Source organism: Perca fluviatilis, chromosome 7, assembly GCF_010015445.1.
Source record: "Perca fluviatilis chromosome 7, GENO_Pfluv_1.0, whole genome shotgun sequence".
NCBI lineage: Eukaryota > Metazoa > Chordata > Actinopteri > Perciformes > Percidae > Perca > Perca fluviatilis.
In genome coordinates, this window is record NC_053118.1 from 18,957,515 (window position 1) to 18,984,903 (window position 27,389).

The following is a 27,389-nucleotide window of genomic DNA, read 5'->3' on the forward strand; positions in this document are numbered from 1 at the left end:
AGTGTGATTTGGAATATGGACATACTTTATAACCTTTGTTTGTGTGGGTTTGCATTTTTTTTTTTTTTTTATAGATGAAAGAGTTGTAGTAATAAACATCTTTTATCCGATTCCTCAGTACCTAATTGCATTACCTGTATTATTTGTCTTTGACTAGGTCTCGTTTTGTATTATGTTGTGCATAATAAATGCATGTCTTGGGAGACCTTGTCCTTTCTCACGGTAGAATTGTAATGAGCATGTACCTCTCCTCCCCGTCGTGAGCAGCGTGCCTACCTGGGGAACAGAGGTGACAAGACAAACTCATATTGTGAAATAATACCTGCCTTTGTCACAGCTCTATCCTATTACCCTACGAGATGGGCAGGATACACATACAGTGGGGGTTCCGCTATCTCATCTGTCTTCATTAAAAGCAGCGCGCCACTGGGGGAATAGGAAAATCAACATAGACAGTGCTGCTAATTTATGTATTCATCATTGTTGTTACATGGGAAGCTTTGTTTGTCGCTGTTCCCCATGCCCAGTGAAGCTACTCACCAGGCTGATTAACACACCAGCCAGTTCTTTATCGGAAATGGTTTTATTTAAATATAAATATGTGTACAAAGGTACAAGCAACGATAGCTCATTTTTAGCAAATAAAAGTCTTAATACATTATTAAAAGAATAAACAAACAAATGGCAATTAGTTGTGTTCCAAAAAAGCATAGTAACTGGATTCAATGATTGATGAACAACTTGGAGAAGAAAATCTGTGAACCCAAATAAATCAACCAAGATAGATACATAGGTATATAAAGGTACTTTACAATAGAGCAGCTTACACGCTGTACATTAAGGCTTATATAAAATATAAAAATAAAGACAAGCGATGATGTTTGCCTCCTCACTTTTAGTAGCATTTGTTCTCTCATCAGGCTGCCTGGGAACAGCTTTTTAGACAAATGGCAGTACAGGCGTCCATACTGAAACATCCAGGAAGTGGAATGCAACTGGTTCAGGTGCAGAAACCAATGTCTCAAATATGAAATGAACATGAATATAAACGCTGAAGATTTTCACTAGACACATCATTTGCATGCAACAGAGAGAAAGGATGGGCTCAGCCATTTGTACAGATACTTAGTGTTTTAGGGTAGTACTGTTTCTTGTAAACATATTGAGACAGTTTGATTGAGTTGTAAAACTTGAGTGTATGGTCCACATTAGGACTGCCTTACACGTCTTTCCCCACCTGAGCCTGCTGAAGATGACGCTGCATTCAAGTTTATTTCAAGTTCAAGATTGCCACCATTTTCCAAACCACCACTTTTGATTGTTCTGGTCATAGCCTCCTCTTCATTTTACAATCCGAAAACTGTACTAGGGGTAGGACAGCAGTAATCAGCCTAAGCCCCAGTTCTCCACTATACAATTATCACCATCTTTGGGTTTTCATGGCCTTACCTTGTCCGTCTTGGTACAACACACAGTTAACATATAGCCCTCCATTACAATGACAGCTAAAATACACATTCTCTTTATAACTCCTTCTTTTCCCACCAGTAAGCAACACAGATACGTCCAACATGTTAGGGTTATTATCAGAAGAAGCTCCAGGAATACAGCTCAGGCCAGAAGTATTCCACCACTGATTAAACTTTTCATACAGTACAGTGCCTGTAGCACTTGTTGGTCAGTAGAGCTAGCCTGTTGTGCGGAATAGTTTGTCTGTCTCTGGATGTGGAAAGCTCAGTCTTTTGTGGATGATAGAGACACAAATGTGCTTAGAATTCCTTTCGCATGCCAACAAAACACCAAATGACAGACAACAATAGGGGGCTCTTATCTGTTTTTTCTTGTCTTCGCTTGTAATATCTTCTTTCAAAGCATTTTAGAGGTCATGTTTGACACAAAGTAAACTCGTGAGAGGCAAGTAAACAGCTACCCCAGTCATTTTGGCCACCCAAATTTGAGAAATGCATTTGATTTATTTTCTAGTTGGCCCTTGCACTGACAGAATATCTTCACAGGTTTGGGTGGTCATCATGTAGAGATAACCTGGTGAGGTATCACACTGTAATCATAAGTTTGACTTGAACATCACAATCTGCTGAATTCTCCAGCTCAGGAGCTCTATGGTTGGCATTATTGTAGATCACGCCATCCATCACAACAAATAAAGGTTGGTCATCCCATAACCCCCATAAACCACATGGCTACCTCCAAACATGTCCTCGAAGGACCGTCCGAGTAAAGTAAGTCTCTGTTCGTGTTAGTCCAGCCACAAGTGTATGTGGAGGTGACAATGGTTATCTACTCACTGCTCCTGTACTTCTTTTTTTTTCCAGTTCTTTGGTCCAATCAAACATGCGTCTGCATACGTTGTGAAGGCCGGCCATAGTCAGACTGCTGGGAGGATACTTGCGAGGAGGCATAAGAGAAGCGAGACGAGCTGGACACTTTGCTGGCCTGATCTGATTGGTCATACGCATCCACCTTCTCATAGGAAGCGGGCTTAACGTAGCTGGTGAAGGCGCGACCATAGGTAGCAGGTAGGTAGGCAGAGCCACTGTAGAGGGGATCAGTGGGATAAATGCTGGCTGGCTGGGTGGGCTGCTGCTGGGCAGCTTGCTGCTGTTCATATGCGGTTCTGCCCGCTGTGGTAGTTGCATATCGTTGGGAGAAGTCATAGGCACGAGGCTGGGTGCCATGCTGACCGTACATGGGGCTGGGGGAGGGCAGCTGTGATGGAGTGTAGACTGGCCGAGTGTTGGGCACATATTCAGAGAATCCACTGCTGCGGATATGGCGGTCTTCATGGCCACGGACATTGTAGTAGCCATTGGTGGGGTCCTATTAGAAGGAAAAATAAATCATAAATGTTGCATAGTTCAGTATTGCATATAATTGATGAAAATAATTCATTCAGTACTTTCAAGTGTTTTCAGTTTTACCTTGATGTCCGATCTCTCGTCCTCCTCCTCTTCCAGGAGGTCGCTGTGTTCTGTGCGCGATGTCCCAGGAGACTCGCTGCTGTTCGGTGCCTGAAGGAAGACCAAGCATTTCTGAAGAATTACTAGGATGAACAAGACCTCACTTGAATAAGAACAAAACAAAGTCTGATCATTCCATTACACTGTTAATGTGAAGTTTCCCTAGCCATCAATAGAGATATCTATACGGCATACAAAGATGGTTCTCAAAGAAATTTACCATGGGCTCTTTGACGTCCTCCTCATCATCATTGCCACGTGTCGCGTTGTGATCACTGTGAACAATCTGAACTCTGATGTCACTCTTTGAAAGACGAGTGCACCTTTTACCTGTGTGGATTGAAAAGAAGAGGAGCTTTACTTGACATCACCGGGCAGACTAGTACATCAAAATTGGCATCAACGATTTCATTTAATCACAGGGTGAAACGGCACAAAAACTGAACAAAACCTGTTCAATTTTCAGCTCGCAAAAGACAAAGACTTTAATCTGTTTGATTTGAAGAATTGGCTGTTGACCATCTCGCCCATACTAACCGTTGAGCTCACCTTTGCCTGTGTGCCTGCAGCACAGGGAGACCAGAGTGATGACACAGATGAGCAGGACACAGCCTCCACCTACTGCTCCACCAATAATTATCAACATAGGCAGGGCTTCTGTAACAAGAATAGCAATAGAAGAAAAGGGTGGCGTAGGGGGGTGGGGGTAGATGGTTGTCAAGAGAAGGGGAGGGATGAAATGAGAGATAGTAGAACATAAGTTTTAGAGTCAAGAACGGGCAGATCAGAGCAAAAATAAAGAAAGATCCATTCATTTGTCTTGCTAATCCTAGGAACGGCAGAGCCTATATAAATTCATCTGTCGTAAGCCCCGGCCTGCTCACAACTAGCGTATGCTCATGCGGGCAATCCGGCATCCCACAGCCTGGCTATTGTCTCTAATCTCTCTGAAAGAAGGGTAACAAGGCCTGACATGCAATGAAGCAACAGACAGTAATCTAATTAGAGATTCCAGGAGATACCGCTGCCCATTTCTCTGGAGACCCCACTCGGCTACGTTGATGTAAATTACTAGCGAGGACCTTATTTTTGGTGTCTGCTGCAACAAAGGCTTCCAGCAGCATCAGTGTCGTAGTACTACTGCCTAATTTGAAGATCACTTAAAGGGGCTCCAGCCTGAGATGCTGAACTTGGCTCTGAGACGGTGATAGAGAATATGAGTCCAACCGCAAACGCATATGGCTTCCTCTAATATACTTTTGTCCCCAAATCCATATCTATGTTATGGGGCAAACATATTCATTAAAGGAACCATCTGCTGATTAAATCATATTGATTTAGAGGAGTATAATTAAGATAAGCACAAGACCAGAGCGCTGCTTTCACCTAATCTGGCCCCCTTTACAGCGAGGATTGAGAGTATCACTATAACTTCTGCAGAGGGCTCTGGTGGGGATTATAACTCCTGTCAGTGTGTACCTTGCTCCTTCAGGGTGACCAGGGCGGTGCCGGTGCCGAAGCGGTTCCATGCAGTGCAGTTGTAGCGCAACTGGAAATCCTGCGCCAGAGTCTCAGACAGCACCAGGGAAGACAGGACTCCATGGTCGCTGGTTACTGTCTGCACTGAATAACGACCGGTGGTACCAGAGGACAGGCTCATGTCTCCAAAGGTCCACACCTGTTGAGAGGAGCAGAAGAAAAGACAACAGGATGTAAGTCACCTTTGTATGAAAAATTCCTCACCGCGGAGCAAAGCAGAGGCCTGCCCGGCTGTTTATCCTTAGATCCTGGCCTGCCGCTGACTGAACACCAGTTTCTCTTTCTGTTCTGCTTTCTCTCTGCCGACCTCGAAGGTGCTCCGTGGCTGACACAGCTCACAGGCTCATGTTTAAGCTGCCTCCTACGTCTGCCCTGCAGGTGAGGCCTAAGGAGGGTTAGGTAGCTGCACTATGAAATAAGGCTCCTCTCTGCTGTCTCTAGTGCGGGGCCAGCAGGGCACCTGTCTCTCACTCCTCCTCACACCCTAATTATCTTCTTTCGGCCCAGCGTACGTTCAGCAGTTCAACAGGGTCAGCCGAGTGATGCCTCTTGGGCCCCTAATTGAATGCGGTTTGGCTGAAACCTGCAGGAAGCCAGTCTCCCACAGCTCCCCCTACTCAACTGTCTCTACAGTCAATGTCGGTGCAATTACAGCTGTGAATATGTGTGTGTTCGTTAGCGTGTGAGTTGGAGATGTGTTGGTGCAAAAGGTGTGAAGGTGAGGTCAGGGGTAAAGCTACACTGAGTGATCACTGTCATGTGGCTGTTGCGAGGAGGAACATGGAGTACGTGAGCTCGCAAGTATAAGTGAATGACGCACAACAGAAATAAAAGGGCTCACTTACAATCTTATCAGGCGGGGGGCTGCTTCCCACTCGGCACTCCAACTTGCCCTTGGAGTGCTTGACAGCATGCTGCGTGGCGTCCGCTGTGATGATAGGTGGGCCTGGTGCGAGGAAGAAAGAGAGTGAGCAGAGAAATGAAAAAATAAAAGAATATTTTTGCGATATTGACCACTGCCAAATTGCCAGATATTAATTTTGATGCTACTTATTCAACACAATCAGTCCAAACATTACAAGCAACCATGTGTACTCAAAGAAACCACTCACCATTTACAGTTAGAGTGACATCTCTTTCTGCAACTCCAATCCGGGGTACGATGGCCTTGCAGGTGTATGTTCCAGCATCCTCCTGGGTAACAGCCTTCAGCTGCAAGGTGTTGCCGTTACTGAGCACCTAGTGAGGAATCCAGAGAGACAAGTCAGAAGTGTCTGAGAGGGAGAGAGAAGGAGCGAGAAAGAGCGAGGCGTTGGGGAGACGAGGCAGACAAAGGAAACCGGGACCTGTATCAGTGGCCCACTCATTGTGGAGGCAGCACAGAGGTGGGCTGACCAATGTAACAAATGCTGGTGGATTGAGTTTAATTTCATTGTGAAGAGCTTTAATCACAGCATTAAGCACTCCAGCCACCGCTGAGTGACCGTGCTGCTGGGGAGATTGTTGTAATTAAACAGTGGGGCCAGAACGGAGCGCACTATGGTGTGAGTGGGCCCTAGCCTTTGGAGCTGCTACACTCACTCACTCCTCAGCACATTGATCCTGTTATTCCATCAAGCTGTGATTAATCCATTTACCCCCACTCCTCCCTCCTCCCTCCATCCCTCTCTACACCCCCTCTCACTCTCTCCAATTTTTTTTATTTCAACACACTTATGGAGTAACCCAATTAATCCATTACTTGTGGCTGTGTGAGGGACAGTGGCAGTGGGTGGATTAGAAAAAAGCCTGTGCTTTTCCCTCAGAGGGGCTGAAAGCATTTACTCTTTGAGATGACAGCATCGCTTACGCCATCCCGCAGCATTCTTTACTGGGGTGTTTTCTCCAACAACGCCTCAGAAATGATATTAGTCGCCAGGAGAGGGGCTCCTATGGGATGTCCCCACTGATGGTGTGTGCACTGAAATACTTTTACCAGGATGATGTAAAGTTAAGGTGGAAATGTCCCATTTGTTCCACCAACGAAACTGACTTTGAGAAAATGAATACTCAAGTGCAGTCAGGCCTTTTTTATGTCTAAGAGGCAGAAATGCCTGCTCTAAAAGTTGTAATTATGTTAGTTAGAACCACAGCTTGGCTCATTGGTTGACTGATAGATTGATCAGAGTTATGACAGCATGTCATGTGCCCTGATGCTGCTGTATGAATCTGTCAGTGGACAGACAGTTTTCTGCCAGATTCTTTAGCCCTCAGGGAGCACTGAGAGAGGAGGTGTTGAAGATTCAGCCTCAAATGTTTGGGGGAAATGTGTGAGGAATTCATGCCTCAAGGCCATATGTTGATGTTTCTCTCTGGAGGAATGGTGTTGAGGGGTGGTGTTAAGCTTTATCACAAAGTTGAGGTGGTGCCTAGTGATTGTTGCCTTACCACGCTGGAGCCCTGCTTGGTCCACGCCAGGGTCAGAGGAGGGTTTCCAGTCCATGCACAAGTAAAGACTGCATCCATCCCGATATCCACTGTCATTGGCTTAGGCTCTGACAGCAGTCTGGGGCCAACTAGGGTGAAGCGACACAGTTCAATAAGAGACTGCTTTCAAAATAACATGTACCCTGAGAAATTGTTTAAATACACAACATAGCTACACTGTGTCTATTAAACTCACATTGGACATCGACCAGGGTGCTGACATTAGTGCTGCCCACAGAGTTGGACACCTCACAAGAGACGGGGTCTGTGAAGTAAGAGTAGTCCACTGTCACCTCAAGGCTGTCCCCATTTGCTTCAGAGATGGGAACTCCTCCTTTCGACCACCTAGGACAGATGAATAATCACATTATACAGTCGCATTAGTTGAGGGAAGGTACTTAATCATGCGTATCAAAGTGGTTATTAGCTGATTCACAGCTTGTGCCAATCACAATCAAACACTGCCAATCAAGCAGCCCATTTAACCCAATGAATCTACTAAACACTAAGCACACATGTACTGCTTTTTGTGGATGACAACTTTACTCTGGTTGGAAAGAAGGCAACATATAATATCTTTAAGTAGTTGTATATGTTTGTGCTGTATCATCATCTTAGACTGCTGGTTCTATGGTGGCACGATCAGAGTGTGAAATTGAGATTCATATGCAGGATGGATACCTGTATCCAGTGATTTCAGGATTGGCCGAAGCAGAGCAGATGAAGAGAACCTTGGCTCCCTCAGTCACAGTCTGAGGCTGGACTGATAGTGTCACTGAAGGAGGGTCTGTGAGAAGGAAAACCTTTATGTTACTGACAACGCATTAGATTTAGTAATCTTATTGGCACCATTCACCTTTTGACAGTACAACAGAATCAAATGTGCTTGACAGATTACTGCACATAGCAGGCACTTTGCTACAATGTGATATTTTGGTGGTCTTTATGCCGAGACACTCACGCTGGACATTGATAGTGATCGATGTCTGTCGTCCAGCTGGGGCAGCTGGGTTAAGAACCCTGCATGTGTAGGTGCGTCCAGAGTCGCTATCCTCAGGGACGATTGGAAGCATACTGACAGCCGACTCCTTCTTTCCATCCTCCATCAGTGTCTGTGGAGTTGCACAACAACCGTTAGATGCTGCTGGATGTCCGAGGAGCAGTTGACAAACTATGCTTTTAAAGTGCAGAACTGAGCATCAGCTCAATGGCGCACACAAGCAAGTCGCTTGCCATTTGTGATCGCACCACTTAGGAATATCTCTATGACACTGCAGGTGCTTTTATTTCATGTGTGAGGAGTTAAAATTGCCATCCCGTTCTTTGGCATGGCAGTTAAATCATATATTTTATGATGCAGCAGGGGATATTGTGCTGTTCCCACATTTCTGAGAGTGTTCCCCGTCAGCGCTCCTTGTTTGTCATCATCTTTTAAATCTATTTACTGCTTACAGAAATCAATACGCCTAAGTGAGGAAAGGTGTAGATTCTGAGGATATGGCTCACTGCTTTCTCACTTTCTTCCTCTCTTCCTCACACACACAAACACGCAAACAAACTGGGATGGCCAAGGTGCCAGCGTGTCTGTTTTTTGGGTGGTGACAGTGAGGAAGAAGTGTCACACATCTTAGAAAGAGAGCAAGGGCAAGCAGAGCCTTTTCCCTGGACGGCCAAATCAATGGATGCAGGCTTTCACTTCCTCAGCCAGACACACACAAAAAGCACTTTTATGCTAGATCAAATCACATCACTCCCTGTCACCACCCCTCACTAGGACAAAGCTTTCTCTGCCCCCAGTCAGAAATGCTTTTTTTTTTTTTCAAAAAGCTATCTCAGTAGTTAACTCTATTATTTTTTCCCTGTATTCTTCTTTTCTTCTCCTCCCTCCCCCTTCCTATCCGCTTCCCTCCCTTCTCACTGCAGGCTCTCGCCTCCTTAAATGTGGCGTTTAGCGTCGTTTAGCGTGGTCAGAGAGCATGAAAAATGTGACACTTTCCCAGCCGTGGCTGGCTTACGCTCTGGCGCATCCCCATTGTGTTTCTGCATTGTTGTGGGTGATTTCTTCTCTGCAGAAACTCTACTGTATGAAACACTCATGCCTGTCTGAGCTTTGGCATGCTCCAGTTATGCTGTAGTGTTGCTGCTTTAGCGAGCAAAGGGGGGTGGAGGGGGTTAGCGAGTGGAGGGGGGAGGGGGTAGGGGAGGAGTAGGAGGTAGGGTGGGAGGGGGGGTCAGGCATGAGTGAAAATGGGAGGGGGACTGCAGAGAGTGAGCGAACAAATTGTGTGAGAGAACGGTGGTGATGGGAAAAAAAAGCTGTGAGACCATGGAAGAAAGATGAGAAAAATAAAAAGAGAAATGGAAGAGGAGGAGTATCATAGCCTAAGAGAAAATATTTCTGTTTTGAATAGCTTTGCATTTTTCTGCCCGCTGTTACGTGTTGTAATATTGTGTAGGTGTTTGAGATTGAATGATAATGCTGGGCATAGATGTGTTCTCACTGTACCTTGGAATAAATTGAAGTCTCCATGACCTCTCCGTCTCTGTACCAGGTGATCTCAGCAGCAGGTTTGGCTCCTGAGGCTCTGCAGGTGAGATTGTGTGGTGTGTGGGCCTTCAGACGTACAACAGGGCCACCCTCCACCACAGGGTCTGAAGGAGGAACTGTAAAGCAGAACAAACATACCACTCAAAACAAAAAAAGTCATTACAGCTCCAGGCCAGCACAGAGCCACAAAGAAGTCATACTGTTATTGAGCTCGCTGTTGCTCTTAGCTCAACATCAATATATCAGCAAAAGAGACAAACAATATCTTCTTATGGCCCTTGTGTTTAACAAGGTGTAGTTTCAGACAGGAGAAAAGACCAAGAACAGTTGTCATTTGGAGGAAATACAGACTCAACCATATTTATTTCCTTTCTTGGGACTAGCAATATTACTCTATTTGCTCTTACTGTTGCAGAGTGATGTTTCAACTGAATTGCTTATTTGTTCATTTATTTGCATGGTTTCGCACGCACCATTGGCAAGCCAAGCGTGCCACCCCTGATGAAGGCGTCTATCTCCCCAACCAATATGAGAAGGCGTAAACATGGGGCTTGTGCTGGCCTTTCTCGCTCCCTCCACCGAACCAATTTCACTGTGTGTATCTGAATTGTCAGAGGTCCTTCCGCTGCCGCAGCACGGACACTAATGGAATCCGAGTGCTAGGTGATTTTAATTTCCATGCCGATTCCCCTGACTGCACTCTTGCCGTTGACTCCTTTGACTGTGCAGGATTGCTTTGGTCTCATCTGGCCACATTGATTTACACACACAGGCATGTGTGCACACACACATACGTACATGCCCCCCCCCCTTTTTTTCTCTCTTTAACACCCTCATGTCCAAACATAAACATAAACTGCAGATTCCTGAGCAATTCACCTGATTTCCTTTTATATATTTATGAAATGCATGTCATGTTAATGAACCAGCAGCCTTGGTCTTTCAGAGGGCGTTAAATGTAAGTGTTTCATCAACTTTCTTTGCTGCCTCCACATAGGTGTCTGTGTGGCTGTGTGTGGGCATGTGGTGAGTGCAGTGACACTAGACACAGAAAGGGCTGAAGAACTGATTCTATTCATTTAGTTGAAATGTTCCTGAGTATCGCTTGTGATCGCAATCTGCTTGCCTTTCCATGGCAACCCTATCTGTAGCGCTCATCACCCTCACTGAACTCAGAATACACACCTTAATGGCAACAGATAGAATCAAGGACAACAGGCTCTGTGGTGAAAAGCTTTGCATTGTGTTGTGGCATAAGCTGCAGCATCATGCCTGGTTAATTGCTCCCATATTTCTGTGTCATATTTGGATATAAGGACAATTGACAAGACAAATGAATAGAGTGATATTCCTTTGCATGCCACCAGATGCCAGCAATGCATTGCCGATTCCAATTCCCACAAGACCTGGCCCTTGTCCCCCCCCCCACCCCACCCTCCACCTCGGAACGTCTGTGTGAAGAAGTAGATCACTCACATCATGTTAATGTAAAAACCACCTTGCGGTTGACAAATGTTGCAGCTCACTGTAAAATGTGCTAACTGTGCAGAACCTGACTTTAGAGCGACTACGCAAGTCATTTGTGACTGCAGCAATCACATTATCCTAGACGTCCACAGTCTTGATTATCGCTACTGAGAGCAGACGGGTTTTTTTTTTTTTTTTTTTTTTTTTAGATAAATCTCTTGGCTGAGACTTGCTTGGTTTGAATTATATTCTCAGGACGAGATTTAAACCAGGAAACTAGATTTGCAATGGGGTTATCTTTGAGTGGTGCAAATTGAAGAGTATTTTTGATATGCTGTTTATTCGTCTCTGTTAAGTTGTGTTTTAAATGTGATTATCTTTTGTGTACTACACGTGTTATTTGTACATTTGTCTACACATTTCTGTGTTTTGTGATGAAGACACTCCCCTGATTGTTCCCAAGGGCTGCCAGCCTTGGCACAAGAGCTGGCTGTGAGGATCATGCATGAGCTGTGTATCTTACCTAGTACAGTGAGCTTGGCACGGTGGGAGCGCAGTGCCGCCTGTGTAGCCTGACACTCATACACAGCGTCATCCTCCAACTCTACCGAATCGATCAGCAAGCTGTGCTCGCCTGATAGCGGGTCGCCCATTAAGGAATAGCGCGTCCAGCCTGCGTGAAGCCAACACAGAGAATAAAGTCAGAGACAAACAAACCACCCAACAGAAAGCACATAATGAAAGGACTATAAAATGAACAGACTTGTGTGTTGAACAAAGGCAAGAGAAACGTGGCAAGGCTCTTTAAGGCACAAATGAAAGCAAGCAGCACCTCACTGGGCCAAGCATTGAGCCGTTGTGTTAGCAGAGCAGCGTGAGGCTGGAAATGCAACACGTGAGAAAGGCTTCTGCAGGACGAGTCTGTCCTTTAAAGACAGACACAATAAAGATGGGGTGGCTAAGGTCAAGAGGAGGCCTCTCTACCTTTTCTCTAGTCTGCCACACATTTAAATGTCAGTACATGACAAAAGCCATATGATGTTCTACCTTCCTGCAAGACCCTTAAAATGCTAAACAACAAATTAAAGTTTGGTGTGTGCAGCAGTAGCCGACCTGTCTGCAGAGCATTTTTCTCTAAACATTCATTTGTGTAAAACTCCAGCGTTTGACATAGAGAGACTTGGTTTCTAATGAGACTTGGCATTGATCGCGGTAAGACAGACGGAGAGAGAGAGAGCAATAAACACAGAAAGCAGAAGGGAAAAGAGAGAAAGAAATAAGAGGTCAGTGATAATACCTGGTAGGTCTCTCTCGCCACCCAGTGCCAGGCCATCTTTGGTCCATTGTACCATTCCCCGATAACCCACAATGACACAGGGTAGAGTCACTGACTGGCCGGATACAACCACCTGGTCCTGGGGCTGCTGGGAGAAGTAGGCTGCTTGGGTGGCTGCTGTGAGAAAAGAAAGAGAAAGCAAGACGTGAGTAAAACATTTTCATGGTGATAGATGGACAATTCATACTGAAATTCACAAAATAGCTATAAAATATATAGGTACGCAGAATACTGCTAATGGCATTTCAGAGAATGTAATGGCAGTACGTTTCTGCAGTGCCAGCAGAGATGTAGCATGAGAAAAGTGAAACTTGAACTGTAAGGGGTGTGAAAAAAAAAAGTATAGAAGAGGGCAGACTCCCATGAACTGGTCTGCTTACTCTCTTGTTTTCATGGCACTTGCTGAGAGAGGTGGACATGTGTGAAAATATTATTTTTTTCCCCCTCATAAATGTGGCGTCTAAGAGGAAGAGTCAGCTGCGGCTCATAACTTATTTAACTCTTTCTCAAGACCATATGGTTATGTGCTCGCTGACATGAAGCAAACACGCTTCTGTGGAGAAAAATCTGCCACTCTTTCAGTGTGCTTTTTGTAAAAATGGATGTTAAACAATCAAAACTCCATTAAAGTTCCCGGGGGACCTATCCGTTTGAGCCTGCTGAAAGTCAGCGCAGACACCTGCCGCTGTTCTGCTGCTGTGTTTAAGTATGGCACACAGTCTCACTGGATTGGCTGGCCTGTCTTCACACGCATACAGAAACGCCGCGTGAATACGGATCCAACCATTTGTGCCACTATGCTAAAGACTGAGTATTACAAACCCTACTGGCAGGGTAAGATGGCAAGACTCCAGAGGTAACTAATCCGTAGGGGAAAGGTAGGAGGAGAGGGAGAGAGGCAGTTGGTTGGTTATCTAAGTGGGGTGTCTGTATGAGCCTGGAAGAGGACTTAAAAAAAACCTTCCCTCATTCTCCTTCTCTCTTTCTTTGTTGCTCAGGGGAGAATGGAAGGGAAGGGGGACAGAGGAAGATAAAGAGGGTTCTATTCAGGCAGTGCTAAGCCCCCCCTGAACTGCTTCTCTTGGTGGGAGCGCTTAAACAGACAGGGTTGCCCCCCTCCCAAGCAAAGAAAGCTGCTGAAAGGAGGGCAACATACGGCGGCCAGAGACGCGCTATTGTCCCCTTGTCCCTCTCTTTTAATAGGCCTCTTCATTTCCAATCAATCCTGTTAAATGCAAGTTTAATAGCTTTTCAATAGCAGCTTTTCCCCCCAGAGGGTAGCTGGGATTTTCTCTCTCTCACCCCTTTTCTCTTTCTCCGTCTCCTTCCCCCCTTTCTCACTCCATTCTCTCTAGTTTTTCTTTCTTTTTGAAAGGGGGGCTTCCGAGGTTGTTGGCAGTGTTTATTCCGCACTCAATTATCCACTTCATCTCGGGGTGCACCATGGACTGAACCCTGCCCCTCACCTCCCCTCTCCCTTTGCACCCTCCTGTCTCTGACACCCAACAGCACAATTAAAGCCGCCAAACAGTGAGTTCATCAGGAACGTGAGTTCTCCATGGCTCAAACGGCTGTGGTTCTCAACAACTGCCTCAAAAACCCATTTTCACATGCGCCCATTATTTCTTACTCTCCATCGGGACCAAAAGAGATGTAAATAGATAGCTGAAGAGAAAAAAAGATCAGAGAACAATGCATGTTAGTTCACCAATAATGTCTCTCTGTACATCATTTTACCAAAGTGTCTGAAAAGCTTATTGAGCTGCGGGTGCAAACAGGTAGGCTGTATGTGTGTCACGCACTGTGGATCAAAAGAGGCCAATTTGAGAGCGTCAATGAGAAGTGAAACATCTTCTAGCTCAGGCTATTAGGCGTTTAGCGAAGGCTGGCATTTTCCCATCATACCTTCGAAAATGCTGTTTTCACAGTTTGCCTCCCTGTCCCTAACATTCTGCCTTTATGAGCTATTGAGCGTTTTCCTCCCTCTGCTGAGTGAGTTAGGGATTTTCCTTTTTATACTTGCAACAGTACAAACATTGATTGCAATTAAGTATCTTGCCGAGAGTATCTAAATGTTTACAATGGGTAATCATTCTGTGCATTGGTTGATTGTTTGGATGAATTACATGCACTGAATTGTTTTTCTGTACCTCACCCACATACAATTTCTCACGCTCACATATGGCAATTAACGTCACGCACGCACACACATTCAAATGCAGGGGTACCAATATAGAGTACATATTATGTGCTGTAGCGAATGTCTTCACACCATATGAGTGATTCATTGCTCTCCAGATCCCTTATTGAAAATGCTCAACAGAACATCTCGACTGGCTAATGACTCATGCCAGATTCCTTTAATTCCTCCTTGCTGAATTAGACAATTCTTTGACGGTGTATTAGCAGCTTAATTACATGAATACATTTCTGACGGGGAGAGCGGGAGGAACAGAACCAGACAAAGAAGCAGTGGAGGAGAGGTAGTCAGAAGAAGTAGGGAGCTGTGGGTGTGAGGAGGCTTGTTCTTGGTGTGCTGCAGTGCCACGTACACACATGCAAGGTACACAAGCACCACAGTGCCATCGCTTTTCACAGTTTTGACTCAAAATGAGGTGCCTGTCTGTTGGCTGCAATTGAATCGCATTCGAAAAGAAAGATTTCAATCCCCTTGAAATCCAGTAGAAGTGAGTTTATTTACCATGTCGCTTTGAATGCTACACAGGTAAATATGTGCACTGTAGATTAGTTGTACCACATGCGTTGTGCTTAATGTTACTTTAAAGGCAGTTACATTTTAGATTTACGAGTACTTATCGTAAAAAAATGCAACATTTACTCTGTTCCTTACCTTTTGCTGTGTGTGTGTGTGCGTGTGTGCTTTTCCATCCCCCAGTAACAAGGTCAAAACACATTTGGCCTGATACATTTTAATCCGGATTTCTCAAAATGGAATATCATTTCACGCTGCTGGATGCACATGGGGCTAAGTTTGTGTGTGTGTGTGTGTGTGTGTGTGTGTGTGTGTGTGTGTGTGTGTGTGTGTGTGTGTGTGTGTGTGTGTTTTAGCCTGACTGTGTGAGCTCTGTGAGCTCTGTGAACTGTGTGTGTGTTTTGTGTCTTAAAGTGTGTGTGTGTGTGTGTGTGTGTGTGTGTGTGTGTGTGTGTGTGTGTGTGTGTGTGTGTGTGTGTGTGTGTGTGTGTGTGTGTGTGTGCCTGCATCTGAATGTGTGAATGAGTGTGGAGGGTGGGGCAGTGTTAATAGGAAAAGCGACTTGTCAGGCACCGGAGGGCACATTTAGCAGTTACTTTGACACAGTGACTTTGCTGTCTCTGTCACATGGTCGGAGTTAAGTGCAAAACAGCCTCTCCGACTTGGACACAAGCTATTAAAGAGCTTTGCGTCGACGCTGGCCAGCCTGCACTCTCTCCTTCATCTGAGCTGATAGGGAAACATTCACATCAGGAAGGATCAGGAAGAGATGGACAGATGTCAGCAATGATCCGTCCACCACTGGACATCTGCCTTGATAGAATTAGATTGAACCAGTCACTGTGCACGCGTGCATGTGTGTGAGTGTCGGCCATGATGCTAAAGACTGAGAAAGATAATGGCACTGCAGATGACCTTTAGATGAAATGGGAATCTAACACACACAGTACAGTGCATTTATTACCAAGTCACCACAGTCATAATCTCTTACGGCGCCATTTTGGTAAAAAATAAATGCCAGGACATAAATCAATTTAACGCAGCATTCAAAAAGCCAGGTCCTTCAAATAAAACATAAAATAACACCAGACTCTCTGGTTTGTAACAGCAGAGACGATGTCCATTTCACTGTGTAGCTACAGTGACACTCAACTGCATATGTTCATTCACTGTAAGAGGCTCCGAGCTGCGTTCGCAGAGAGTCCCTATTTTAGTCCTGATTTTATTCCATGTCCTCATTCCCATCCAGTGCAACATCCAGTCCTGTGGGGTCTATAAATATAAGTGCTCTCAACTTGACTGGACAATTTGCTCTGTGCAGTAATAATTCAAAATGTAAAAAAAAAAAACAGTGGCTGATATTTACTTGCATTTTGGCCCAGCGGCGAAGGCAGGGTTAGGGTTAGTTGGTGTGAGTTTTCCACAATAAGAGCCAGAAAGGACAAAATAAGGAGGAAAGATAGACCACCCCCCCCCCCCCTCCATCCCTCCCAAAAAAGGCACAAAACAAGGCAATTGGCAAAAAAGTGTCAAGCTTGGAAAAAATAACCCTTTTCCCCAAATGCCATCCATTGTGCCTTGTCTAGATAAGGCTTCTAAATCGGGCTGGAAAATGCAAGCTCCATTTCTCTCTGTATGGAATTATTATCCCTTTGTTTTGAGTCAGGCTCTTTTGTCTTCCCCTTCGTGTGTGTGTGTGTGTGTGTGTGTGTGTGTGTGTGTGTGTGTGTGTGTGTGTGTGTGTGTGTGTGTGTGTGTGTACAAACAGATAGTAGTACTGAGGTAGCCAAACAGACTATATCCCAAAGGGGACCCTGCACCCATCTCATGTTTGATCTGGCAACTAAGCTCATTACCATGGCTCCTACAGAACTTCTGAGGGCTTGAAGGGGCCTAACAACAGATACCACCCACCAACTCGGGGCAGTGTGGCACCCAACACATGCACTGCATGTGTGAGGAACCTGTGTGTTTTTCTTTGACTTGGACCATTGCAAACTGCTTCAGCTTGTGTCTCTGCAGATGGCCTCCTCCCTCATACCTTCCTGTGTCCCGACCACTCTTCAGTCCTTACTCTTCCACATTGCATTCCAGCTGCATTCCCACCCATTCTCACTATCTTTTCTCCCATTCTGCGTTTTTGTGCCCAAATTGGAATATAACAGCTTTTTAAGAACTGTTTTGCTGGAGTTTAATCCTCCTAGCCTTCCCTTTCAGCCTTTATTCCATTGTGAAAATCTTGGCTCCGACCTAGACCCTTTTTTAGAGAGTGGACCCGCTCATCCACCCAGCCCTCCCTGCTGCTCTGATACCCCCACCCAGGGCATTCTCTTCCATTCCTCTACCATCCCCTATCCTCTCATTCCTCTGTTCATAACTCAGACGTCTACAGTCAGTGAGCCATGATCCCTGAAATCAATGCCTAGCAGGCCCCCTTTGAGAGTTATGTAAGGTGTTACTAATTGTTGATTTGCTTTCTCCGTGCCTCTTTCTGCCATCACTCTGCTTTTCCGTGTCAGCTGTCATCTCTTGCCAGCCTCTCCCTTGCACTTTCTCTTCCCATCTCTCCCTCTCCCTTTCTCTTGTATCCTGTGTCCCTTGCTCCTGCTCTCTGCATCCCTGGTGTGAAAATCACAGGGGTTTGTGTCAGCTTGTCAACACAACACTCAAGGAAGCAGGGTAAGGGGGACAACAGAAAAAGAGACACCACATGTTAGAAAGACTGGAAAAACTGAGGTAAGGTAAAAATGGAAAAAGTGGTCTCCTGTCAGCTTCCAATTGCAAAGGAGTGGGCCATGAGAGGGGATTGATGGAACGCTGTAATCAGTCTGTCTCCAAGGCTGTCACCACGAGGTTTTTCTCTACTAGAATAGGGCACTGCACACATCAGGGCAGCAGTGAGGCTGATCGCATGGGCGAGCAGCGGCAGAGTTTCTCCCCGGGTACCTGCTACAGCAGATGCAGTGGATAGAGTTATAGAGTGGTATGCATACAAGGAGGGGAAAAAGGGAGGGGAAAAAGGAGGAGACTGCAGGGGGGGGGGGAGAGACCAAGAGTGCTGATGTGACATAGTCAGTGTGTGAGCGTATGTGAATGGTTCTTGCAGTCACTGTGCTGCAGTGCCCGACAATGTGCCATACATTCACTCATTCTTATACTGTCTTCTCACACACACACACACACACACACACACACACACACACACACACACATACATACATACATACATACATACATACATAAATACACACACACACACACACACACACACACACACACACAAACGCACACTGTCACACTCCCATATCTTTAGGGTTTCTAGTGGGCAGAAGCATCTCTCTGAGTATAATTCTAGCACAGCTTTTAAACAGCTCCCCCCACTCTGAAGCCAACAGCCAAAGAGCTGAGAGCTGACTCTATGTAGACAGATAGCAAGTGACTGGCTGACTGGAGGAGGACAGGAAAATAAAAAGCCATATAAAAAAAGAGAGAAAAGGGGAGAGAGCCAGTGGTGGCGGTATGAAATTGTCTGTACACATCAGCCAGTAGTGTTGACAAGATGTTGATTGAGCTAGTCTTGTCATTTTGTGTCATTCCTGCTTACCCCCTGGTGTTTTCACTGCAAGACAGCTGTTGGCTGGATCTGTGTCACAGTTCTAGCCCTTTTCTGTCCCCCATGCTTCTCTCTTTCTCGCTTTTTTTCTTGCTGTCTCTGTATCCCAATTTCCCTCTCTGGCTCCCCCCCCCCTCTTTCCCCAGTGTTTGGATGGAAGAGCTTTCAGTATAATTTACTGTGCTTTTAAATCATTAACTTCTTGTGCTGTTTGCAAAAGCCCCGGTTTAGTGCGTGCACAACAGCTGACATGGTGGATAAAACAGCGATAGTGTGCAACATGTGACAAAAAAGGCTTTTCGAAGATGGGGCCAGGAATAAAAAAAAAAAAGTAAATCTTTTCATTCCCAGCTGCAGACTTGACAAGTAAACAATACATATATAAATAAATAATACAAATTAAAATCCATAAAACAATGAAGAGATCATGTTAAAATTGCCCCCATCTCTTGCTTTTTTGAAAAGGCGGTGGAAATGAAAACAAAGGAATTCTCTACATAGATTCTGTACTGGGACTCTGGGCCTAATGCCCTGGGGTGTCAATTAATTTAGTCTAGGGATTTGCGGCCTACTCTTCCTAATTGAGCCCAGTGGAGACCCCCTTGGCTTTTCACGATAGGAAGTAGTGCGTTTCATAATTAATACTTTTTTCCCCCCCCCTTTATTATTATTATTTTTTAATGAGGGTGGTAATGTTGTAAATGTATGCATCTCATTAGAGTAAAAGGGCCATCTACGCTATTGTTCACTTCTGCAGTGTGTGCTGCTGGTAAGATGAATTAGAGAGACAACCTCATTCAGAAGCAGCAATGGCACATTGAAGTCAAAGCTGTGCTTTTGTGTGTGTTTGAATATAAAACACAACAAGCTCAATGAGAGTCTCATTAGTGTTGCTTAATATGTGTGCTTTTTAAAGCTTAGAGGTTAATGCCCGACTTGCCTCCATTTCACTGGAGCTCTCTTTAATTTGATGCATAATTCTTTTTTGTCAGCAGCTGACAAGAGCCCCTTCACAGAAAGCAGCTGAGCTGTGCTGTGAACTCTGCATCCAACAGGACCACAAAGGCACAACAACCCTTCTAATTAAACCTGTTTGAAATGTTTCCCTTCTCCTGCTCACTCCACATTACAGAATATGTTTCTGAACTTTCCTATCTTCCCATCTCTCTGTCCAGAGAACAGAACTCCTGGCGATTAAGCAAATGACCTTCTCTCCCAGGAGAGCCGTGGATCCAGTGAAAACAAGTGTGATTCACAATGCTGCCGCCTTTCTGTTCTTACAAACGGTCTTCAAATCGCCACTTATTAATCAATGCCTGTGGTTGGTCTGTGAACAGAATTTCTCTTCACTTCTCATCTCGAGGTGGAGACAAGGCGAGTTTTAATTTAACATCAAATTTTTATCCTGTTCATCAGATTGCCTGTAACTTGAATCATTCCTTTAAAATTACTGATGACTAAGAGCTTTCAGAACACAAGGAAGGGAGGGAAAGAACGTTACCTGCCGACCTCAATACATCCTGCTTTGTGTTGAGAAAAAGAAGGAAAGGGGGAAACTAATTTCCTGAAACTCCATTTCTTAAGCGTTGATTAGTAAAGGAGCATAATTAGAGTGAAATGTGAAGTCAGGGTTTTTTCAGATTGCGCTGCTTCCTCTAGAAAAATCAGGCCATGATTAATGAATAAATGATTAATGAGTGAACTAATTAATCAATTAATTATTAAGCAAGCACTCTGAACAAGAAATGGGTAGGATGACGGTGAACAGTGGATATAAGAGATGGTTATGTTGTGTGTTTGAGAAAAAAGGATTTAGGATAATCTGCCTGTTTGTTCTGTCAGTTTGTTTTGTCTTCCGATACAGGGGAGGATGAGGAAGAGGGCGGATGGGAGGAGATGGAAGGCTCAGCTCCTACGTCTTAGGCTTCCTGAGTCAGCCGGCGTCATCTTGTGTGAGAGCATTGACCTCAAAAGTCTGCATTTGCAAGTCCCCCCACCCCCCCACCACCTCCCCACTCCACCCGGTATATCTTGGGCTCAGGTCTTTAGGTCGCGCCGTAGCGAAGCCTGACATAACATTTGCCAACTACAGTAATGCTGTTTGCATTGGGCTGTAAAAAGGCCACGCAACACACAGTCAACACCTCTGAAAAGGCAGAGGGTAACGCAAAGTTCCCTTCTCTAACCAGTCCCCCTGTTTTCAACTAGGACATCCCATCAATCTTTGATAATGTGCAGTGTGGGTCTCTCCTGTGTGACCAGGCTGATGAGACATCACAGCAGGGATTGATGTATGAAATGCAGGCTCTGAATGTAACTGTGATATACTGGACTGTTTCAAGTCAAGTTTGACCTTTTTTCCCAGATATTAATCGCTGCAGTGAAAGAATATATGTGTGACATATCCCTCCCCCAGGAGCTCCGCACACTTTATTCTTTGGCATGGGCTTCTTCTATACCTTTAGCTTAGTGGAGGTGGGGGCTTTTTTTTCGTGTCTGCCAAAAGTCCCTCCCTAGAGCTGCAACACAACAGGATATGGGACACAAAATATTATTTTATAAGCGGATGGGTTTATTGTTTCTATTCAAATGCAGCATTACTCTATAACACCCCCTCCCCCCTCCCCTCCGCCTTGACACCCGGAAACGCATCCTCAAAGCGAAAACATGAGAGAAGGATCTTTCATCCCTGCATATCTTTCCTGGCGTTTACTGCTGGCCTTATTAACAGAGTTGTGAGTGACGGAGGCAGAGTGCGCTGGGAGAATCTCAAGGGGCTTTGATGGAGGCAAGCGATGGAGCTGCAGCAAGCTGAGGGCAAGATCATGCTTGCGTTTATCCGCTCAAAATGCTTTGTAAAGTTCTTTGTCTACGTACCCTTTTCCCTAACACTCCTTTTACTCCTCGGTACGCTCTAGTCTATTGTTTTTCTCAAACGGCCACTGGTTGAACTAGTGCTGCATTCTGTCCTAAACATACCATGGCATTGCAAATTACCTCAGAGTCAACTGGGTGTGAATAGGTCTTTGTGATGCTGGGTGGGTTTGCGCATTGACTGTGAAACCCTGGACATATGGTGGCTGTGTGTTGGGATGTACCAAGGCAGAGAATGCGGTGGGTTGGGCTCTTGACCCTCGCCTGGCCTTTAACACCTTACCGGCTGCACCAAAGTCTGTGGCTTGATAACTTAAACACTTCATTGTGCACTCTGTTTTTGGGGTTTGTTTTCTTTCAGGGTTTTACTCTGGATGAAGAATGTACGCTTTGCAGCAGGGACAGATGTGTGACTGTTTTAACACATAGCACGCGCCTTTTTTTGGCTGCAGTGACACACACAGGCGGACACACACTTTGTCTGTAACACATTGTTTGCACACTAGAAGTAAAGCCACGCCGGACAGTACAGTGCCTGTATCACTGACGGCCAGACTTCTACAGAGAAATTTCGTTTTGTCCTAGTGCGATAAGACTGTTAATTAAGGAACGTCTAGCACTTCCACGATGGTGACATTACCACCCAAATAGAACCACATTACACAGGGAAATGACTTCAGCTTCTATCCACATGTCTGGTCCTAAAGACAGCAAAGGCAAACTTTAAACTTTTGAAACACGTCTCGTTTCTCTTTTTTTTCTTGTTTCTCTAGTTCATGCATCCTAACTGTCTGTCTGCAAAACAAGACTTTCTTTGCAGGTCACATCTATAGAGATGCCCCAGGTTTGGGGCTCTGATAAACAAGTGGAGCGTGACAGGCTCTTAAGCCCATCTGGTGAGATGATCGATTATTAGACAGAGTGTGGAGATAACTCCCTCAGCTTGCCTGCTGGCTACCACTGATCCCATATCACCCTTGCAGGATATGGTATGAATCACAGGAAGTTGAGATCAATCTATATAGATTGTGCCGCTTGATTACGAATGAAAAAAAAAAAAATCCCATTTGGCTTAGCCACTGGAATTCCTCAGAGTCTGGCTGCGTTTGTGTGCATGTGTGGGTGTGTGCGATGTGCGCATCTGCGTTTGTAAAATAATAGCTTTTAAACATTCTCCTTTTCCCGATTTCAGAAATTTTATTGAGCCCTATCTACAATCTGTCATACCTTTTATTCATTTACTTTGCTCAGTCCATCCTGCTCTTAAATCTCCCTTCTTGAGGGAGTCGTCTTTTAAATCTTAATTAAAACAGACTCCGAACCCCCCACCCTCCCAGGGGCTGGCTGAAAGCAGCTTAGAACAATCAAGAGGACGGATTAGAAGTGAGAAGAAAAGAAGAGAAGAGGAGACGCAAGAGGGATGGAGGGAGGGGAAAAAACAACAACGAGAATGGAACGTCACAGGAAAATATTGAGAGGAGAGAAGGAGAGAAATGACCTCTTTCCTTCATCCCCCTGATCCTGTCTCCTTCCCCCTTCACTCTGTCTCTCCCTCGCTCTCAGGGCTCTGGAGTTTTGGTCTGACCTATTGACATTCAGCTTCTCGGCAGATTAAGCAGCGAATGGAGCCTCTGGAAAGGGTAAACACACTGGAGGAATAATGACCAACAGGCGGCAACCTTATTGGATTCTAATTAACTGCCAGGAGAGATGGCTAGGGGTATGTTAAGTGCTGTGGGACACAAGTTAGAGCCCCAGACCTTAAGCACCACAACTTGCATCACCTACACCCTCCCCCCCCCCTCTTTTCTCCTTTCTCCTGTCTTCCTTTATCTTCCTCTGTATCTCTCTATCCTTACTATTCTTCTCTCTTTCAATATATTTGGCCGCTGTTTCACATATGGCCCACGAGAGAGAGAGAGGCTTTTAAAAGCACTCCACTGAGAGCTATTTGCCATCCCTCTTTCCTGGGCTACCTCTCTCCCTTTCTTTCTCCCCCTCTTTTTTTTTTAACAAGGTGGAACGAGGCTTATCCCCCAGAGGTATCTGTTTGAGCAAAAACGTTAGAATGGGCTGAAAAATTGGGAGAGATTATTTGATATTGAACAGATTGAATTATCTGGAGTGAGGGAGAGGGATGAAGGAGAGCAAAATCATTTTTCTGCATCGCCCTTGGGAGGAGCGCTGCCGGACGGAGAGAGGGAGCTGAACGGGAAGAACTTGAACCTCGGTGGTCACATATTGGGAAATATGACCAGTTCATTTTTGGTACTCCTATCCCAATTAACCAGGACACTAATTTGAGTCTGAGTCCAAACAGGTCTCCCTATATGTGTGAACTTTCTCACTGGTGCAGTGGGTCCTCTGTCTTTGAGTGGTCCCCTGATAAGGCCAACTCACAATGGTGCTGTGGTTTCCAGGGTTCCCCTATATGGAGCCACAGGCACTAATTAGACTGGTCTCATTAATGTGTTAGTGTGAGAGAGGGCCCTGGCCATCATGGGTTGAGGCTGACACAAAAGAGAAAAAAGCAATGCCCTGCTGGAGACAGGCCATCATCACCTCAGCAGGCATATAAAGCAATTCATTAATTGGTGTGAAAACACACATGAAGCCACACATGTGCAAACAAACACACACACACTCTGACACCTCAGCGCGAATACACATACTAATGTTATGGGTATTCCATGAACCTGTTGCTTGTTAACACATTACCTGGGATCAAAGAAGCAAAGGCTGGAAGGAGAGAGGACTAGAGGAGTCATTATTTGTCGAGGAAAATTGCAGCCCAGTGTTATGTCTGTCCCTCGGCAAACCTGGCAGAATGGAGGTTTCACCCGCTTCACAAAACGGAAGGATCTCTTCTCTCGTCACCATCATGTGAGAGTCTTTTGAAATCCTCAGAGTACTTTTTTTTTTTTTTTAAATCAAAGCTGGGAGGAAATGAATCGGAGCTTCAGTTGTGAGCCGAGCCTGGAGGTAGAAAAGGGATCCACATGACCACTGTCCATTTCCACACCATTACAGCAACAGTCATGGCTATAATAGGTTGAATTGGGCCATTGATTTCTCTCATGCACCCTCTCTTTCACCCAAAAAAAACTAGTCTGTGCCAGTTCTGTGATACTCCCAGTTCTTTTTAACAAAACATCACATGCTCAAAGACAGCTCACACAAATCTTAAACCTTGGCCCCAACAATAAAAGAACACACACACACACACACACACACACACACAATATGTCCAAGCTTGAGTTCCTGGGGAGTTAAACAAAGGACTGAGTTTAAATTGGCTTTTAAAGAACTCCCCAGCACAATCAGGGAGTTGACTGGAGCTATACTATAGTGTGTCAGAGGACTGTTTAGAGAAAGAAGAGCAGTTAGGCCAGAGGTCTATGGTGCATTGAATGGCTAATCTAAAGTGTGACGGCTCAAGAGCTTCCCTTGACCGGCTTCAATAGGCCTCCAATCAGGCCTGACTGCCCCTAAATCTTTGGTCAGCTGTTTTAACTGGCTTGTGATTGAGTGGCTTCATTAAGGGCCTATTTACCTTCTCCTGTATCACAGCCATGAAAGAGGTTGACATGCTCAACACACCCACGCACCGCTTACACATGGACCTGAGCAGATGCACAACTGCATTACAGTAGCACACAAAGAACATTCTGCAACACAACAATCTACTAGCTAAAAACATGGTCCTTTTCAGTTATTTGAAAATATGTACAGTCTCTTTATTGGTTTTAACAAACGTCTCTATCTTTTTCTTACCGGACAACCTACATCTTGTTGTCAGCTTTCCTACAGCTTCGCCGCCCCAGAGCATCACAAGTTCTCTGTCCTGAAAACTGTCCCATGTCCTGTGATGCCTTCAAGGGTTTGTCATGTGGCTGTGTTGAAGTGTAATACTGCATGAACAAAATAGCAGGCCAGGTCAAACCATGACCTCACACAGACAGAGACCCTCCCAAACAAGCCACAACAAACAGCTTTCTGTAGCCACTCTCTGCCTTTGATCTGAAGAAGCAGAGATGAGATCTGTCTCCTCTATCCTTTCTTCTCTTTTGCCCTTTTCTCTTTTTCTTTACGACATCTCCTTATATCTCTCTATCCCTTCCCGCTGAGCAGGTGTATTAAATGAGGTGACTATTCCAGCAGCATTGGGCCGCACCTCAAAGTGCCGTCTGTGAAGAGGGCTTTTCTCTCCTTCCCTCTTATCTTTTATCCCTTCCATCGGCCCATCTCCTTTACTCTCCCTTTTCCTTTCCTTTTATCCTTCTCCATCCCCTTTACGTCTTCTAACGTGTTCCCTTATACTCTTGAATGTGAAATAGAGACGGCCATGCCTCTCATCTATTTAAATGCATCTACACCTTCCTGTCTATCTCTCTCTGTGCATCTCTCTCAGCCTATTGTCTATTTAGCTATACGTCTAATTATGCTGTCTCACTTATGTAATTAGTGCAAAAATAAATGGCTGCCGTAGCTTTGTCTCTCCCCTTCACCCCTCCCGTTGCAGGCTCTGAGAAAACAAATTATGGAGAACAAAAGGTACAAATGGCTTCTGCACCAAACCCCATGATGGATGCAGCCTGGGTTCCCTGCATCTCATCCCTTACTCTCTTTACTCGCCCTCCTTCTCCATTATCAGCTCTATATGTCTCTGTTTGGAAACAGGGAAGGACTTAAGCACTCTCTCGCCCAACTACCCTATCATTGTATGGCTGTATCATCTGTCTTCCTTTCCTGGCACTGACACTATATTCACACTGACATCATATTAGGCAAGGTCCCTTTTCTATCCCTTTCTTTCTCTTTCTCTCTGCTCGACTCTCTCTTTCCTTTCCCCTGCTGTTGTCTCCACTGGCACTCTCCTCTCCTCTATCCCCCAGAGTATTCTATACACCACGGCTGCAAAGCAAACGCCTGGGACTTTCTAAAGCAAACAGCCAGCATCCTGTGCCGTAGCCCCATCTGTGGATAGTCTGAGCAGGGAACAATCAGTCCCTCTCCTCCGCTGCCTCGTTCTCTTTGCAGACCCCTGGGATCTGCACAGCACTAGGATGCCTCAGTCAGACGGGTGCAATGTGCTGGAACAATGGTTGGGCTGCTTCCTCTAGGCGGGGTGTTAGGTTCACCTCAGCCAGCTTGGGAAGCACTTACCCACATATTCTTGCCCTCCTTGCTGCAGCTTCACAGGAATGTGGCAGCAGCAGAAAGCCTCCCACTATACACCTTCCTTACCTCACCTTCTTACACCCTCCTATCCACAACTCTACACTCACACAATGACACATGCATGCACTCACACAAAAGCTTTCTGCGTGACCAAGTGTACACCTGAGATCTAATGTTTAGCCTGAGGTGTTGAAATATCAACTTTCTATTAATCCCCCTCAGACTTGCAGTCAGTTACACCTTTGTTGTTTTTTCACTTCACCCATGCTGGAAGAAAAACAGCAGGTTTGGTTTACACCAATACAAGCATATCCATTACCTGAAATGCTAGGCTCCTAGCAGTAAATCCCTTTGACCCCTCAGCCTTCCTTTTTTCTCTCTCTCACCTTCCCCCTATTCTCATGCTGAAGCCCATTGGCGTTTCTGCATCGGCTTTCTTTGGCCAAACAGAAGGCAGGGGAGAGACACACCTTACCCTCCTACCGGTCCAACCGCCACCCACGCACTTCACTGTTCCTCACGTCTCCACTCAGCTCAATAACATTAACATGTTTTGCCAGTGAGGGAGCTGCAGTTAAAAGCTCGATCGATAAGCTTTGACTGACACCCCTCAGTTGATAGCAAATTGGCTGCCTTCTCTAAAAGACCTCCCAGGGCGAGTTTCTCAGCCCCAT

At 45.3% G+C, this 27,389-nt stretch overlaps 1 protein-coding gene across 2 annotated transcripts in view; it reads right to left on the reverse strand.

The window, feature by feature from the left end:
• Positions 1-579: 579 nt before the first annotated feature.
• Positions 580-27,389, reverse strand: part of kirrel3l (kirre like nephrin family adhesion molecule 3, like) — a 32,615-nt gene continuing 5,805 nt past the window's right edge. Inside the window, exons 2-15 of one of the 2 annotated variants that reach the window (XM_039805432.1) lie at positions 12,296-12,451; positions 11,522-11,671; positions 9,490-9,647; positions 7,945-8,095; positions 7,665-7,770; positions 7,180-7,328; positions 6,945-7,072; positions 5,630-5,756; positions 5,363-5,463; positions 4,458-4,656; positions 3,516-3,635; positions 3,199-3,308; positions 2,940-3,029; positions 580-2,838 (exon numbers count right to left, since the gene is read on the reverse strand). In XM_039805432.1, coding sequence (XP_039661366.1) covers positions 2,347-2,838; positions 2,940-3,029; positions 3,199-3,308; positions 3,516-3,635; positions 4,458-4,656; positions 5,363-5,463; positions 5,630-5,756; positions 6,945-7,072; positions 7,180-7,328; positions 7,665-7,770; positions 7,945-8,095; positions 9,490-9,647; positions 11,522-11,671; positions 12,296-12,451 — 2,237 coding nt within the window. In that variant the 3' untranslated portion in view covers positions 580-2,346. The remainder of the gene's footprint in view (positions 2,839-2,939; positions 3,030-3,198; positions 3,309-3,515; positions 3,636-4,457; positions 4,657-5,362; positions 5,464-5,629; positions 5,757-6,944; positions 7,073-7,179; positions 7,329-7,664; positions 7,771-7,944; positions 8,096-9,489; positions 9,648-11,521; positions 11,672-12,295; positions 12,452-27,389) is intronic. The other variant, XM_039805433.1, reaches the window with a different exon arrangement.